The 11,960-nt window shown below is 40.9% G+C and overlaps 1 protein-coding gene across 1 annotated transcript; it reads right to left on the bottom strand.

Annotated features, from left to right (window-relative positions):
* On the bottom strand, nt 1-10,726 carry TCP11L1 (t-complex 11 like 1). The gene is made up of 9 exons (XM_009492944.2): nt 10,582-10,726; nt 7,690-7,822; nt 4,480-4,600; nt 3,713-3,933; nt 2,478-2,614; nt 1,817-2,013; nt 1,293-1,474; nt 454-626; nt 1-243 (listed from the first exon to the last, which is right to left on the bottom strand). Exons 1-9 carry the CDS (start codon nt 10,724-10,726, stop codon nt 8-10), a joined length of 1,545 nt encoding a protein of 514 aa, XP_009491219.1. The 3' UTR covers nt 1-7.
* Between the last annotated feature and the right edge of the window lie 1,234 nt (nt 10,727-11,960).

Here is an 11,960-nt window from a genome sequence, read left to right as displayed (position 1 = left end):
ACTGGTTTTACGATTCTTCTGACTTCCCTACAAGTTGGGATTCTTCCTTGGTCAGGATTTTGCCAAGGATTGCATCATAGTAAGGGCTGAAGACCATCTTGTTGTAGTTGACAAGACGAACATACTTGACAGCAATCTCTTCCAGCTCTCTTTGAATAGGGCCTAATCCTCCAGGAATAGCAGGCAATGATTTCTGGTGACTAGATGCAAGATAATTCTCCAGAAACTTTTCAATTCGAGAATCTGGAAAAATTGGACCAAGGGTTTTGGTTTGTTTTCAAAAGAGACAGGCAATTAGAAATAGTGTAATCTCACGTAAAATACAGGAAGCCTGAACATAGTAAACAAGTAGTTGAAACATCAGATGGGAAACCATGCATGACATGCCACCAACAGTTTTACAAAGACAGAGGAGTGGCCACTTGAGAGCAGAGCATTTTTGTCAACGCATACCTATTAGCTTGCATATGGTGTTATCCGGATTGGCCGCTGCTTGGATTTGTCCTTTAAGTCCAGTCTCTCTCTCCGCTGAGAACGGCATAAACCCATGCTGGGAAAGGCAGCTGTTAACTTCAGCACACACCTTTTCGCCGACAGCAGCCAAAGATTCCTGCAGGTTAAAGGAGCTAGAGAATGTGGAGTAGAGCATTACTTAGCTATATTAGCTATGTGGTTTTTTCCCACCTTTTAAAAATCAACTATCCAATTATAGTTGCCTTATTTATCAAATGTAATGGAAGAAGCATAATCCAGATAAAGCCAGAATATAAAGAATAATACATTTCATATATATGAAAAATAAAGTTGAGATACAAAACAAGGAGGTAGGATAGCATTAAAGATTTCCAGCCTGAACAATCCATACAAGAGCTGACTTTCTGCCTACGCAGACAGCTCTGACTAATGCAAAAAACAGTTATCAACCCATAACGCACACAGCAATCATTCTAAATCGCAAGCAGCGTACCGTACCACACTCAAACCCTTCAGGGAGCCTGTCCCAAACCGTGAGCATGGTTAGCTGCTTGCAATCTCATGTGCCAACCAGGCGTCATGGAAAGCATAATCTGAAAAAAGGAGCATGCACATCTCAGGAAAGAACAGAGCAAGAAAAGACAGTTCTGCCCAAGTAAGCTGAATAAAAATTGTCAGCCTGGGCTCATACAAAGCCCTCATCACTTCCTCTACATATTCTGCAGTCCACAGCCAGAGAGAGGCTCCAAATGATTATTTACTAGGACGAAAACAGAACTACACCTGCCTCTGTGTGACTAGGATTATTCAATACTCACGGAAGATGCATTCCTGTCAGCAGCACCTTGACAATGGTTTTGATTTTCTCAGCAAAGCCGGGTATATCAACGAGTGCTGAGCCTGCTGCACTGAACGTGACCAGAAGGACAGTCCCCATCAAAAGGAGCTGCTCCAGCTCCAGCTGTATTTCCTGAAAGCGGGTCTGGTCCATTAGCACCGTCTGCAAAGAATAAAGTCAGAATGCTGGGCTGTGAAGTGACGTTGTGATGCCTACCTATTCACAGCAGCGAAGATAAGACAAAGACACAGAAAAGAGCAACACATGCTCAGCAGGCCAGTAACAGGAACAAAATGAAAAGAATTAACTCCTCTTTTCCAACTAAGTAAGTTTCAATACTGAAAAAGAAGTACCTATTAGAAGAGCTACAAGAGCTCTCAATCAAGAGATAAATGTTTTAGTATGGTACTCGTTGAAAGGCTACAAATCCAAACAGCTTCCCTTATATCCCAGAAATAGAAAGTAGAACAAGCACAGAAATAAATTTTTCTGTTAAACACCTACTTCTGGAAAAGGCCTGTTTACATGATCCCACTTTAGGAGCTTCAGATAGGCCCGATTTTGTACAGCAGTGGAGCACAAGGCGGAAGCCCCACCAGTGGCACCATCACCACTACAGTCGGGAAGCAACATTTTACATCTCAGCTTTGCAAGATCATCTGCTGCTTCTTGCAACCACCTTGTCACAAGGTCTAAAGAATCTAGAAGAGCAGGGGGGGAAAAAAAAAAAAAAACAAACAAACTGTTAAGAAAATTCCTTTTCAAAGTTAGGTTTTTCCACCAGTAATTTCCAAATAATCCCATTAGTTACTATTACTAATACCCATGATATCAGTTATTGACATGCATTTAATTTATTGCATTAAAGCAGAACATCTAAAACAAAATTAAAACCACACAGCTACAGGAAACTGGAGGTGAGATGATGCTAGCTAATTATGCCCTACACTGTATTGAAATGAAACTAAACTGCAGCGCACTAAGGGCAGAACTGTTGTTCCAGCAGATTTTTTTCAAAGCACAGTTTTGGGGCACAAGGTGTCATTCACCATATGAATTCTAGAACTTACGAAAAAAAAATCTGATTTGTTTTCATGATCTACAAGCAAAGACACGCAGTTTACTGGGAGGTCAGAGGGGAAGAAAGAAAGGAAGAAAGTCATACTTGGCTGTTTCTCAAGAAACTCCTGAAACTTCTTTCTTTCATATTCAGCAGACTGCTGCATTAATTTTGGCCTAATACTACTGACAGCGAAGTTTGCCATATCCATTTTCATTAGGTCTAACACAGAGAAAATTGCTCTAAACAAACAAACAGAAAAAGTTATTCAAGGCTGCAGACGTTTAAGAGGTACTATTTACAAGATTTATTACAGATTGTCTAAGGAAAGAGCAAAAACATGCATGGGAAATATTAACAGGGTGCTTAACAATTTAAGAGCACAAGACAGAGAGAAAGCTTGAGCAAGCACGTACATGGATGCATGTGCCTCTTCCAAGTAGGAAATAAAACTTGCTCTCCGGTAAAAAAGCCTCCATGGAATTAACTTTACTAGCTCCACAGATTATATTTCCCAGGATGTGCAATATTGTATGTTGAATACATAAAAAGACATCTGGATTTCCAAGCTTGTATACTGTCTCTGTTGGCAGCCTATAAAGCCAACCTCAGTGGGAAGTGAATAATCAGACCCAAGGTGGGGAAAAAAGAAAAGGTGGAAAAAAAACCCCAAAACCCCAAACCCAAAGAAAAACACCTTAATTTCAAAGCAACCTAATTCCTGCTGGCAATATTTCTGCTAAGTCAATCCTGAACTCTTGGAAAGCTTATCAAATTAGAAAACAACAAGGTTAATAAAATGTCTTCTAACTATTGAGACCTTGAGCTGTTCAACTGAAAACATAGTGACAAAGCAGAAGAAGCCTCTGTGCTCCCAGATGTGGTATGTACACTCCCTTTAGAACGGAAAGGATATTATACAGGGAGTGGGGTGGGGGGTAAAGAGAGCTCAAATTGGGGGGAAAGGAAGAACTGATTGGAGAACAATAATCCCTTTTTCCTATTATCCTGCTTGCTTTTTCCCCCGCTTCTGCTGTCGATATTAAATTCTGATACAAACTGACCATTCACCTGCTATCTTAAGGCTTATATGCATTTGGTATTTGAGAAAATGTCCTTCAGTGACATGCAGGAGCCAGACAAATACTCCAATTCACCAGAAAAAAGAGGGTCCTTGTTAAAGACTTCTGGAGCTTCTCTCCCCTTCACACCCACAACTACATCCCCTTTCCTATCACTCTTTTTCTACAAAGATTTGCAGGTTGCCCTGCTGGGACCACACACACATCTAAAATTATTTAAGGGACTCTCAACATTACTAATAAATACCATTTCAGTACCTGAACAGAGGAACAATTTCATTAATATCTTTCAGTTTCTTAATTTCTTCATCTCGAGCTGGAGCACAGAGAGTCCCCATCATCCCAATAACAAATTCAACCAACTTTGAAATGTCAAGGGCCCCATTCTCTGCCTCCTGTTTTATCAAGTCCAGATCAAGAACTTCCGTAATCTGGCTTCTCAGTCTAGTATGACCAGGCAACAAGAAAGACAGGAGATTCTGAAATGGAAAGTTAACAGGGCATTATTCTACACGTCACAGACTACAAGGATCAAAACAGTTATTGAACCACTTTATTTAAACTAATTGCCCTTTACAAGTGGAATCTCTTTCCCCCCACGCCCCCCAACTATTCACAAACTCCAAGAGTTTCATCTCATTCTGTGTGATACTGAAGTTATTAAGTGGTAAATACTCCGTAGTACAGATCATACTTAAGACTACTGTACTTGGTTTTGTTAGCCCAGTGTTGGGGCATCTCACTGATTCCATAACTAATACCACTGTCATAACATGAAGGAAGCTTGGAATTATGAAACTAGTATTACTTACTTTTTATTCATCTTACGTGGTTTTGCATTTGTTTTTACATTCAAATTTCTCCTCTGGGGTTATACAACTTATATACATTTACAGACAATGATACAGTAATGAAGAAGATCAAGAGAGTCCTTTATGAAAAGCCAAACTTCAACCACTTCTGCCCATTCATATCAATGAAGCTACACAAATTCGATAAGTTACCTTCAGATCACATCATCTTACCTCTTTAATTTCTCCCAATAGTTTAATTGCATGGTCATATGTCGGTGGATCTTCCTTTAACTGAGCTTCCAGACAATCCCAGAAAGCTTTATGCACAATATCTCTTACTTTTTTTTCTAAGCTGTGGGTAAATAAAGTTAAAAAGAATCATACTTGTCACTGCACCACCTTACAGAGATAACCTGCAGCTCCTGAAGAACAGCATGTAATAATATATATATGACGATTAACAGAGAAGAGAGCTGTCATTTTAAGTTACTCAGAAAAGCAAGAAAAACTGGACACAGGATTTGGAATGGCTTATATCCTAATAAAGGGTTACACACAAGCAAAGGTGGCTACAAATTAAAATCCTTGAAAGTATCTATCATACACTACCTCTAAAGTAAACAACTGGAAGGGAAAAAAAAAAAAAGCAAGCACAAAAATTACAGCTTGTCTTCAAAAGATCAGTATTCACGTTCCTTTCAAAAGCTTCACTAAAGGAAATGCAGTTCCACCAGGTAAAATTCATTAAGTAAACTTAACAGAAATTAAGTAACTTCCCTAACACACAAGCTTATGCATTTCAACGCATAAATATTGCAGCTAAGCGGAGATAAAGGCCCAGCTCCGTTTGTGTAAAAAAAATAAATTCATTTCACTGCTTCAGTACCAATTCCTAATTCAAAATACTGAAAGTTATTCCTCTTCAGTAGGCAGGCTCATGTTCACACCAGGTTTAACTTCCACACCGAAGAAGTAAAACGCTCACACGTACAGGCAAGCACACAAAGAATGCCCAAAACAAACACCAGATTCCCAAGGCTCTGACTCCATGTGTAGCCGAGGTTCAGGCAGCGCCCAGAGGTGCTTATGCCCTGCGGCCCTCAGCCTAGCCAACACGTACTCTACTGACAGCGCGTACACCTGCAAATGCAGTCACAACTGCTTTCTCCTCCAACCACTTGTCTGCACGTACATTCCAGCTGCGGGGGACTCTATGCTATACACACATACACGCAAAACATTTAATCCAAGGAAGATTCCAGAGTCCCTCTTCAAGCAAAATCTGAAGGACTACTCTTTCTTTTCTAGGTGGTAAATAGCTGTACCCAAAACCCTCCCAAAAGCCAAACACAGGGATGTTGTACTAAAGCAGACCTGGCCTCTCACACAGCCCAGGCACTCCCGAGCAAGGTGACCTCTGCAGTACATCTGTTTCTGTGATCAGGTGAAGAGGTGCAAATCAGCCACTCTGGTGAACAGCTGCAGCCACTGCTCAGCATCAGTGAGCAAAAGCATCCAACCACCTCTTTCCCTCCTTTTTTTTTTTTTTTTAAAGGGGGTGGGGAAAGAAGAAAGGATAGAAAAAAGAAGACATGCTAAAATCCTTCCCTGAAAAATGCCAAGACCAATTTTACGGCACTGAGGCATGCCAGAAAAGTTATCCACTATCACAGCACATTTTCATACGAGAAGTCCATGTGAAGGAACACGGAGTGGAAATGGACACTGAATAGAACAGCACTCTCTTAACTGTGGGACTTCAGATGAAGCGTTTATTCTCAGCCATCAACCGCCAAGCAGAAAACACCTGATTGAAGTTCCCCCAAAAGATGCTGGGACAGAGACAATAACGTCAAATGGGGAGAATGAGCTTTGCATGTTTCAGGTGTACTTTCCAAATGCTTGCTTCAGAGGCAGCGCTTGCGCAGGCTAGAGGCAGGTCCCAGTTCACGCAACCACACAGGAATTGCAGGCAACCTGCAAGTAAGGCAATAGAGGAGGACTGGCCCACACTGCCTGGGTCTCCCTAGCAGACAAGGCAGACACTGAAAGACAGTGCTGAGAAGACAGATCAAATCATTGCTTGAGCTCTAAATTATATGAGTCTTGATGGACAACAGAGATGTCTACTGCCATATGCTAGCTCAGTTAAATGTTGTTTGTCCTCAGCATTTAAGGGGGCCATGATTCCATTTCCTACCAACTCAGAGGCTGAGACAAGTGAACAAAGTATAGCAAAGACCCTCATCTGCTCCATTCAACGCTTACTCAAAGGCAATTCCTGCTGGGACCATGAGGTTCAGTGTATTAAACAGCACAAGCATATTTTCTTTGGTTACTATTGTTTAGCAGTCCACAGCCATTAATAAAACACCACCGGTATAATACGCTGGTGTCACAGAGCTGGAAAGACAGGAACAGTCCAGGTGAGAAGGGAAGCGGGACTGTTCCCATTACTGCCTTTTCAGTCAGGGATGGTTCTAGTTCCAAGCAACACCCTCTCATTACTAACACTAACGGGAACCACCATCACCTTGTTTTGGTGGAGACGTGCATCAGACCTTTTGTCTCAGTATGACCACTTTCTATAGAGGACAACCCATGTCAGTCTTCTAAGAGCCATCCGTAGCATATTCTCCTGCAGGACCCGTGAAGGTAACATGCTCTGGGGTCTCTCTCAAACATAGACACCTACAGACAACATTGGTTCCAATGTGGACCAAGTCTCTTCCATGAAATATGCACTCAACTTTCATAAATTAACCCAGGAAACACAGTCAGCCACATCTCTCTGTGTGTGAAAGACAAAGGAACAGCAGATGCAGCATCTGTCGATAGGACTAGGTCAGCTATGTGGGCCAATATGCGACCAGACATCAAGGCCTCTTCTGTTCTGCCCCTCCCCTCTCAGCAGGGGATAGAATTACGGTAGGTCAGAAAGAGAAGGAAAGACTTAAAACTTAAAAGGAGAAAGGCCTAACCTAATAAAACATAGGAATCTCTCCCCCCGAAAAATTGCTGGAGAAACAGACATTAAGCTCAGAAAAAGCCAAAGTTACCAGTTTCATCTTACTCCCACAGGCAGTGAAAGCTTGAAAGAAGCTAAGAGCACTACCTGCATCTGCAGCTAGACTTGGGTATTCAGAAGACTGCAGTCTCAGGCTCCTGGGACAAGGGGACACCAACAGAAAGCACACCACACTGGGACTTGCACCACACGTGCCCAAACAATTACTTCAAGAGCTCAACTTTCACGCACACACATTTCTGAGGAAGCAGAACTGCATGCTTACATTATTCTTCTTCTTATGCTTTTTCCTATCTCGTGTCAAGCACTGCCAGACAAGATACTAGCCAGAGCCTTTATCTGATCCACTGGAGCTGTTCTGCAGTTCTACAAATGCAAACTGAATTTATGTATCTGTTTGGTAGCAATCTTACCTGTGTTCTGGTAATTCAGCTGGTTTTATCTGGAAGTCTCCATTAACAACAATTTCATGTGCTAATGCCATGTTGGTTACTCCCTTAGCTGTTTCCATGAGCTCTTCTATTGACACAGGCCGAGGAGGACTAGCTGCAACATAAATTAAACTGTCAGACAGTTATCTATAAAAGTCTGTGGAAAAAAGTCTGGTACTATTTTTGGACCCTTTCCACCTTTTTGACAGTACAAAGGGCCAAAAGACAGTATCATCTGAAGATTCTTCTCCTTTCCTTCCCTTCCTCTTCCCAGCTGGCGGATGACACAGGTTTGGAGTATTACAGGAAACAAAGCAGTGAACCCAAGTTGATATTCTGCGCTCAGTATGTCAATTGCTTCCAAGTTCCATCAAGCTCTTTTAAAAAACAAAACCAAACCTCACACCCAAACCCCCACTTCTTTAGGATTGCTTAATATCATCTTTCTCCATACTGTGGGAAGAAATCATCAAAAAAATCATTAAAATAATTTCCCCAATTATTGTGCAGATGTTGCCATTTCAATTTCTTATTTTTCAAGAAAGTGACTTCATCTCTAAAGCAGTCAGCAAACAAACCACCATTAACATTAAGCAATAACGTACTACTAGCTAATTATTCTCACTACTGCCAGTGCAACTGGCATTTCTCCAAACTTTTTTTCCCCAGAGGCCATTGTCCAAGTGACAAAGGATGTCAAGAGCTAGTCGAAGCACCAATGCCTAAGACTTCTTCCTCTGGCAGGCATTTGGGACGGACAAGGATGAACAAGCAGCTTCAAATTGGGCCCTTGGGGCATACAAGCTAGTAGGAGAAAGCACCAAACCTGAAAAAACAGGCCAGTTTTCATTAGGCAGGAGACAAAGGTAGTGACAGACTGCAGAAATCTTGAAGGTAGAAGAGGGACAGGGGCAGTTTCAGAAAACTTAATTTGCTTCCTGGATGCAGTGGGAAATACAGCTCCTAATTGTTCTGGACTATATAACATCCTCCTCGGACACTGCTGGCATCGCTGTAGTGCAGGAAGTGTTACAGCCCTAAAAACAAGTCAACACAAAGGCACAGAAGGCAGCAAGGGTGTAGGCCATGCTGGTTAGGGAAGTAATCACCACTGAAGCCAACTGAAACCTGTTGCCACTGCTTCTTTGTGGTAAAGATTCTGCCTAGCTGTGGTAGCATCAGTGCAAGCAGTGCATGTGGGTGCCCTGCAATGCCTTGCCAAAAGTTAGGAGAAGCACCACAGCTCTTCCCTGGTCCAGGTATTTGAGAAAAGGGAGAGGGCTAGATCTTTAGTGTCCTCAGGTGAGGCAGACAAGAATGGCAATGTTCATCTCAGCTCCTCCAGAAAACATCTAGCAGAGCAGAAGAGGGGAAAAGAGCCACGACAGAATTGCCCTAATGGATTGATTCCTCTCTGCAGTTCATTCACTTCAACTACAGTCTGGGCACAGGAGTGACATACTGATTCTCAACATGAAAGAAACCAACCAAGGATCTTCATAGGCTGGGTTCACTGAGATATGTTTTAGGCAAACTATCATCTCTGCCTCATTTGATAATCCAGTTTGATTGGACTTAAGCTAGTAACATAGAAAAGGTCCTTTAAAACTAACTGTCCATCACTTGTCTACCATTCAAAGCTGTTCCAAGTATATACAGCATGGTTCCAATGTGCTAATTTTTCATTAATATCTTGCTCTTTTTGTGCAGTGCTCTTAAACCCTTATTTTGGTCTGCTGGGAGCTTAATCTTGCATAGTGACTCTGGGAACACAGTGAGGATTGATATTCTGAGAAGAACTAGCAGGACAACAAAGTTCACAGCTGAATGAGAGTGCTCTTGTCCAACTGCCAAATGACTTCACTCTAGCAGTGGATGCACTAAAAGCTAAGACTCTTTCATTTACCAAAGAATGCTCTTAAAGAATGTTACTTCATTCTCATATTATATCTGCTCCCTCACAAGAGGGGAGGGCTTGAGACCAACGACTTCTTTGTGGTACCATACGGTGTAAGACTGTGTTACGCATTTTACTTTCACGTGTTCATAGCCCTTCTCCATACACACACCACATTTCCTATCAGGCAACCAGCAAGACGTAAGAACATCTCCTCTGTGTAACATGACACTAAACACAACACTAAACCTCAAGTAATAATAAACACTATTAAAAAATAAAAAGAATGCAAAAAATAAAATACTACATGCTGAGATATCCCTGCAGAAATTTGGAACTAGTTATCTGAGCAATTCTGCCTCTTTGAATTGAATCCCTGGGACCAGAAAACTTCCCCTTGGTTTTACCTATCGCTTTGCCAGAAATAATTGGTAGCCATATTGCATCCAGCTTCTCAGGTTAAAAGCAGAATGACAAAGAAATACATGCCCTAGGAATAAACTTAAAATACGCAGTCCTGCTTGACACTAGAAGCGCTATTAGGATTAAATGTACTACTTTCCATCTGTATTGGGATGGGGGTGACAGGGAGTTATTTTGTTGATAACGGCCTTCCTTGCCCTGCAGTAGAAACAGAGGCTGCAACAATCCAGAAGGTTCAGCTGATAATGCAACAGCAGCAACAGGTTAGCTAGAATATGCTGGAGTAGTGCTTATCCTTTCCATGAGTGCAGACGTGCAAGGGTATCTAAGATGGATGTGGCTCAGAGCAACATGGTTATTATGAACAATTAAGTACTAAAACAAAATGGGGAGAAAGCTGTTACAAACTGTTTCAAAGCAAGTGATCAAGAGTCACACAATATTTAATTGCAAAACAGTCAAACTTGCACAGAATGCAATAAGATGCCATGATTGTCTCCACCAAAAAATTATAGACTTTACTTTTTTTTTTTTAATAAAGCAGTTTTGCTTACACTTTGGTGTATCATCTCTGTGCAACCCTGGAGCACTCTGGCGTATTCTTTTTCTGATAGACTGATCCAAGCTCTCCTCTTGACCATCCTCCAAACCACTCAACTTTTCTTCACTTGAATGTGGCTTCTCAGGATTCTGAGACATTTTCAGTTGGTTCTTTTCAGAAAAAGAAAAAAGATGAAAAAGGGAATGAATAAGAATTTTCTGACATGGCTGAGTGGGAAAACACCACCAGGAGTTCTCCTGATTAAGAAAAAAATAAGAATAAAAGGAATCTTATGAGGAATTATATGATGTCATTCCCATAATGGTAGGGGACCTCGACTCAATGACTCATTTCCTGTCTTACACAAAACGGGATTTTCAACACAGCTACCATTTACTTAATCTGCATTCCTAGTAAGTTCTCAAAAATCTGAAACTGTTCCTTTGCCGTAATGCATACAGATGAGAAAGAAAAATACATTTCATTTTCTTTCTTAGCATCGCTTATGAGAGAGTAGTGAAAAACACCTTCAGAATAGTATTACAACCATGTTTTACAAAAAGATTACGCCAAATGAGACATTTCCCCACTACATAATGATAAAGCTTTCTGAACATAGCGTACTGCTGAACTGTGATCTGCCCCAACTGCTCAGAACTTAAAAAGTTTTCACTTTGAGCCATCCAAATGCATTAAGAGGCAGGAAAAGGACTAGAGAGAAATTAATATAAAATTCTACTCCCATATTTTCATTCCATGCAAGAGTCATGATTTATGCATAAAATATCAGGATTATTTAAAAAAAAAAACATTAAGCCAGTAAAGAACATATAGTATTTAAAATATTAGTTTATTAAACATTAGCTATTAAATAATATTTATATTACATCACAGATACCTGCAGTGTACCCAAAATTACACTGAGAAAATGACCGTTAGAAAAGCATGTCTCACCATTCATTATCGTCACTTATTTCATATTCAGATTTCTGTCTGAAGACCATAATTTGCACATCTTACCATTGAAAACTCTCTATCATACAGGAAGCTACTGTTCAGAATTCAATTTTACAAAAATCTATTAGAGAGCATATGATGTCTCTAACTCAATTAAATAACCTGGATGTTCTGTGAAGTGGGAAGTCAGGAAGAGTCTGTCTTTCAAAAAAATCCAGAAAGCTCCTGGAAAAACGACGACTTCCTCTTTCACCTAGCATCCCACTATCCTACTTTCAAAATTTGAAAGAAACAAGCACGAGGTACAGCCTCCAGAGGCACCTCACAGCTACTAGGAAAAAATACTTGCAGTGTCAAAGACTACACTGAAGAGGATGCAGCATAAGCAAGCAACAGTGCAGAAATATAAAATGCAGCACTGAGATTATTTTACTT

This window comes from Pelecanus crispus, chromosome 6 (genome assembly GCF_030463565.1).
Source record: "Pelecanus crispus isolate bPelCri1 chromosome 6, bPelCri1.pri, whole genome shotgun sequence".
Classification (NCBI taxonomy): domain Eukaryota; kingdom Metazoa; phylum Chordata; class Aves; order Pelecaniformes; family Pelecanidae; genus Pelecanus; species Pelecanus crispus.
The sequence above is the reverse complement of the archived record's forward strand: the minus strand, read 5'-3'. Positions and strand labels throughout refer to the sequence as shown.

What these genes read in the sequence shown, in the direction of transcription:
- TCP11L1 (XM_009492944.2), bottom strand. Translation starts at nt 10,726, where the DNA reads ATGTCTCAGAATCCTGAGAAGCCACATTCAAGTGAAGAAAAGTTGAGT. An exon ending in CAGAGATGATACACCAAAGT is followed by an intron (nt 7,823 to 10,581) that starts GTAAGCAAAACT and finishes TTTATGTTGCAG; the next exon opens with CTAGTCCTCCTCGGCCTGTG. An exon ending in CTGACAGGAATGCATCTTCC is followed by an intron (nt 627 to 1,292) that starts GTGAGTATTGAA and finishes CACATTCTCTAG; the next exon opens with CTCCTTTAACCTGCAGGAAT.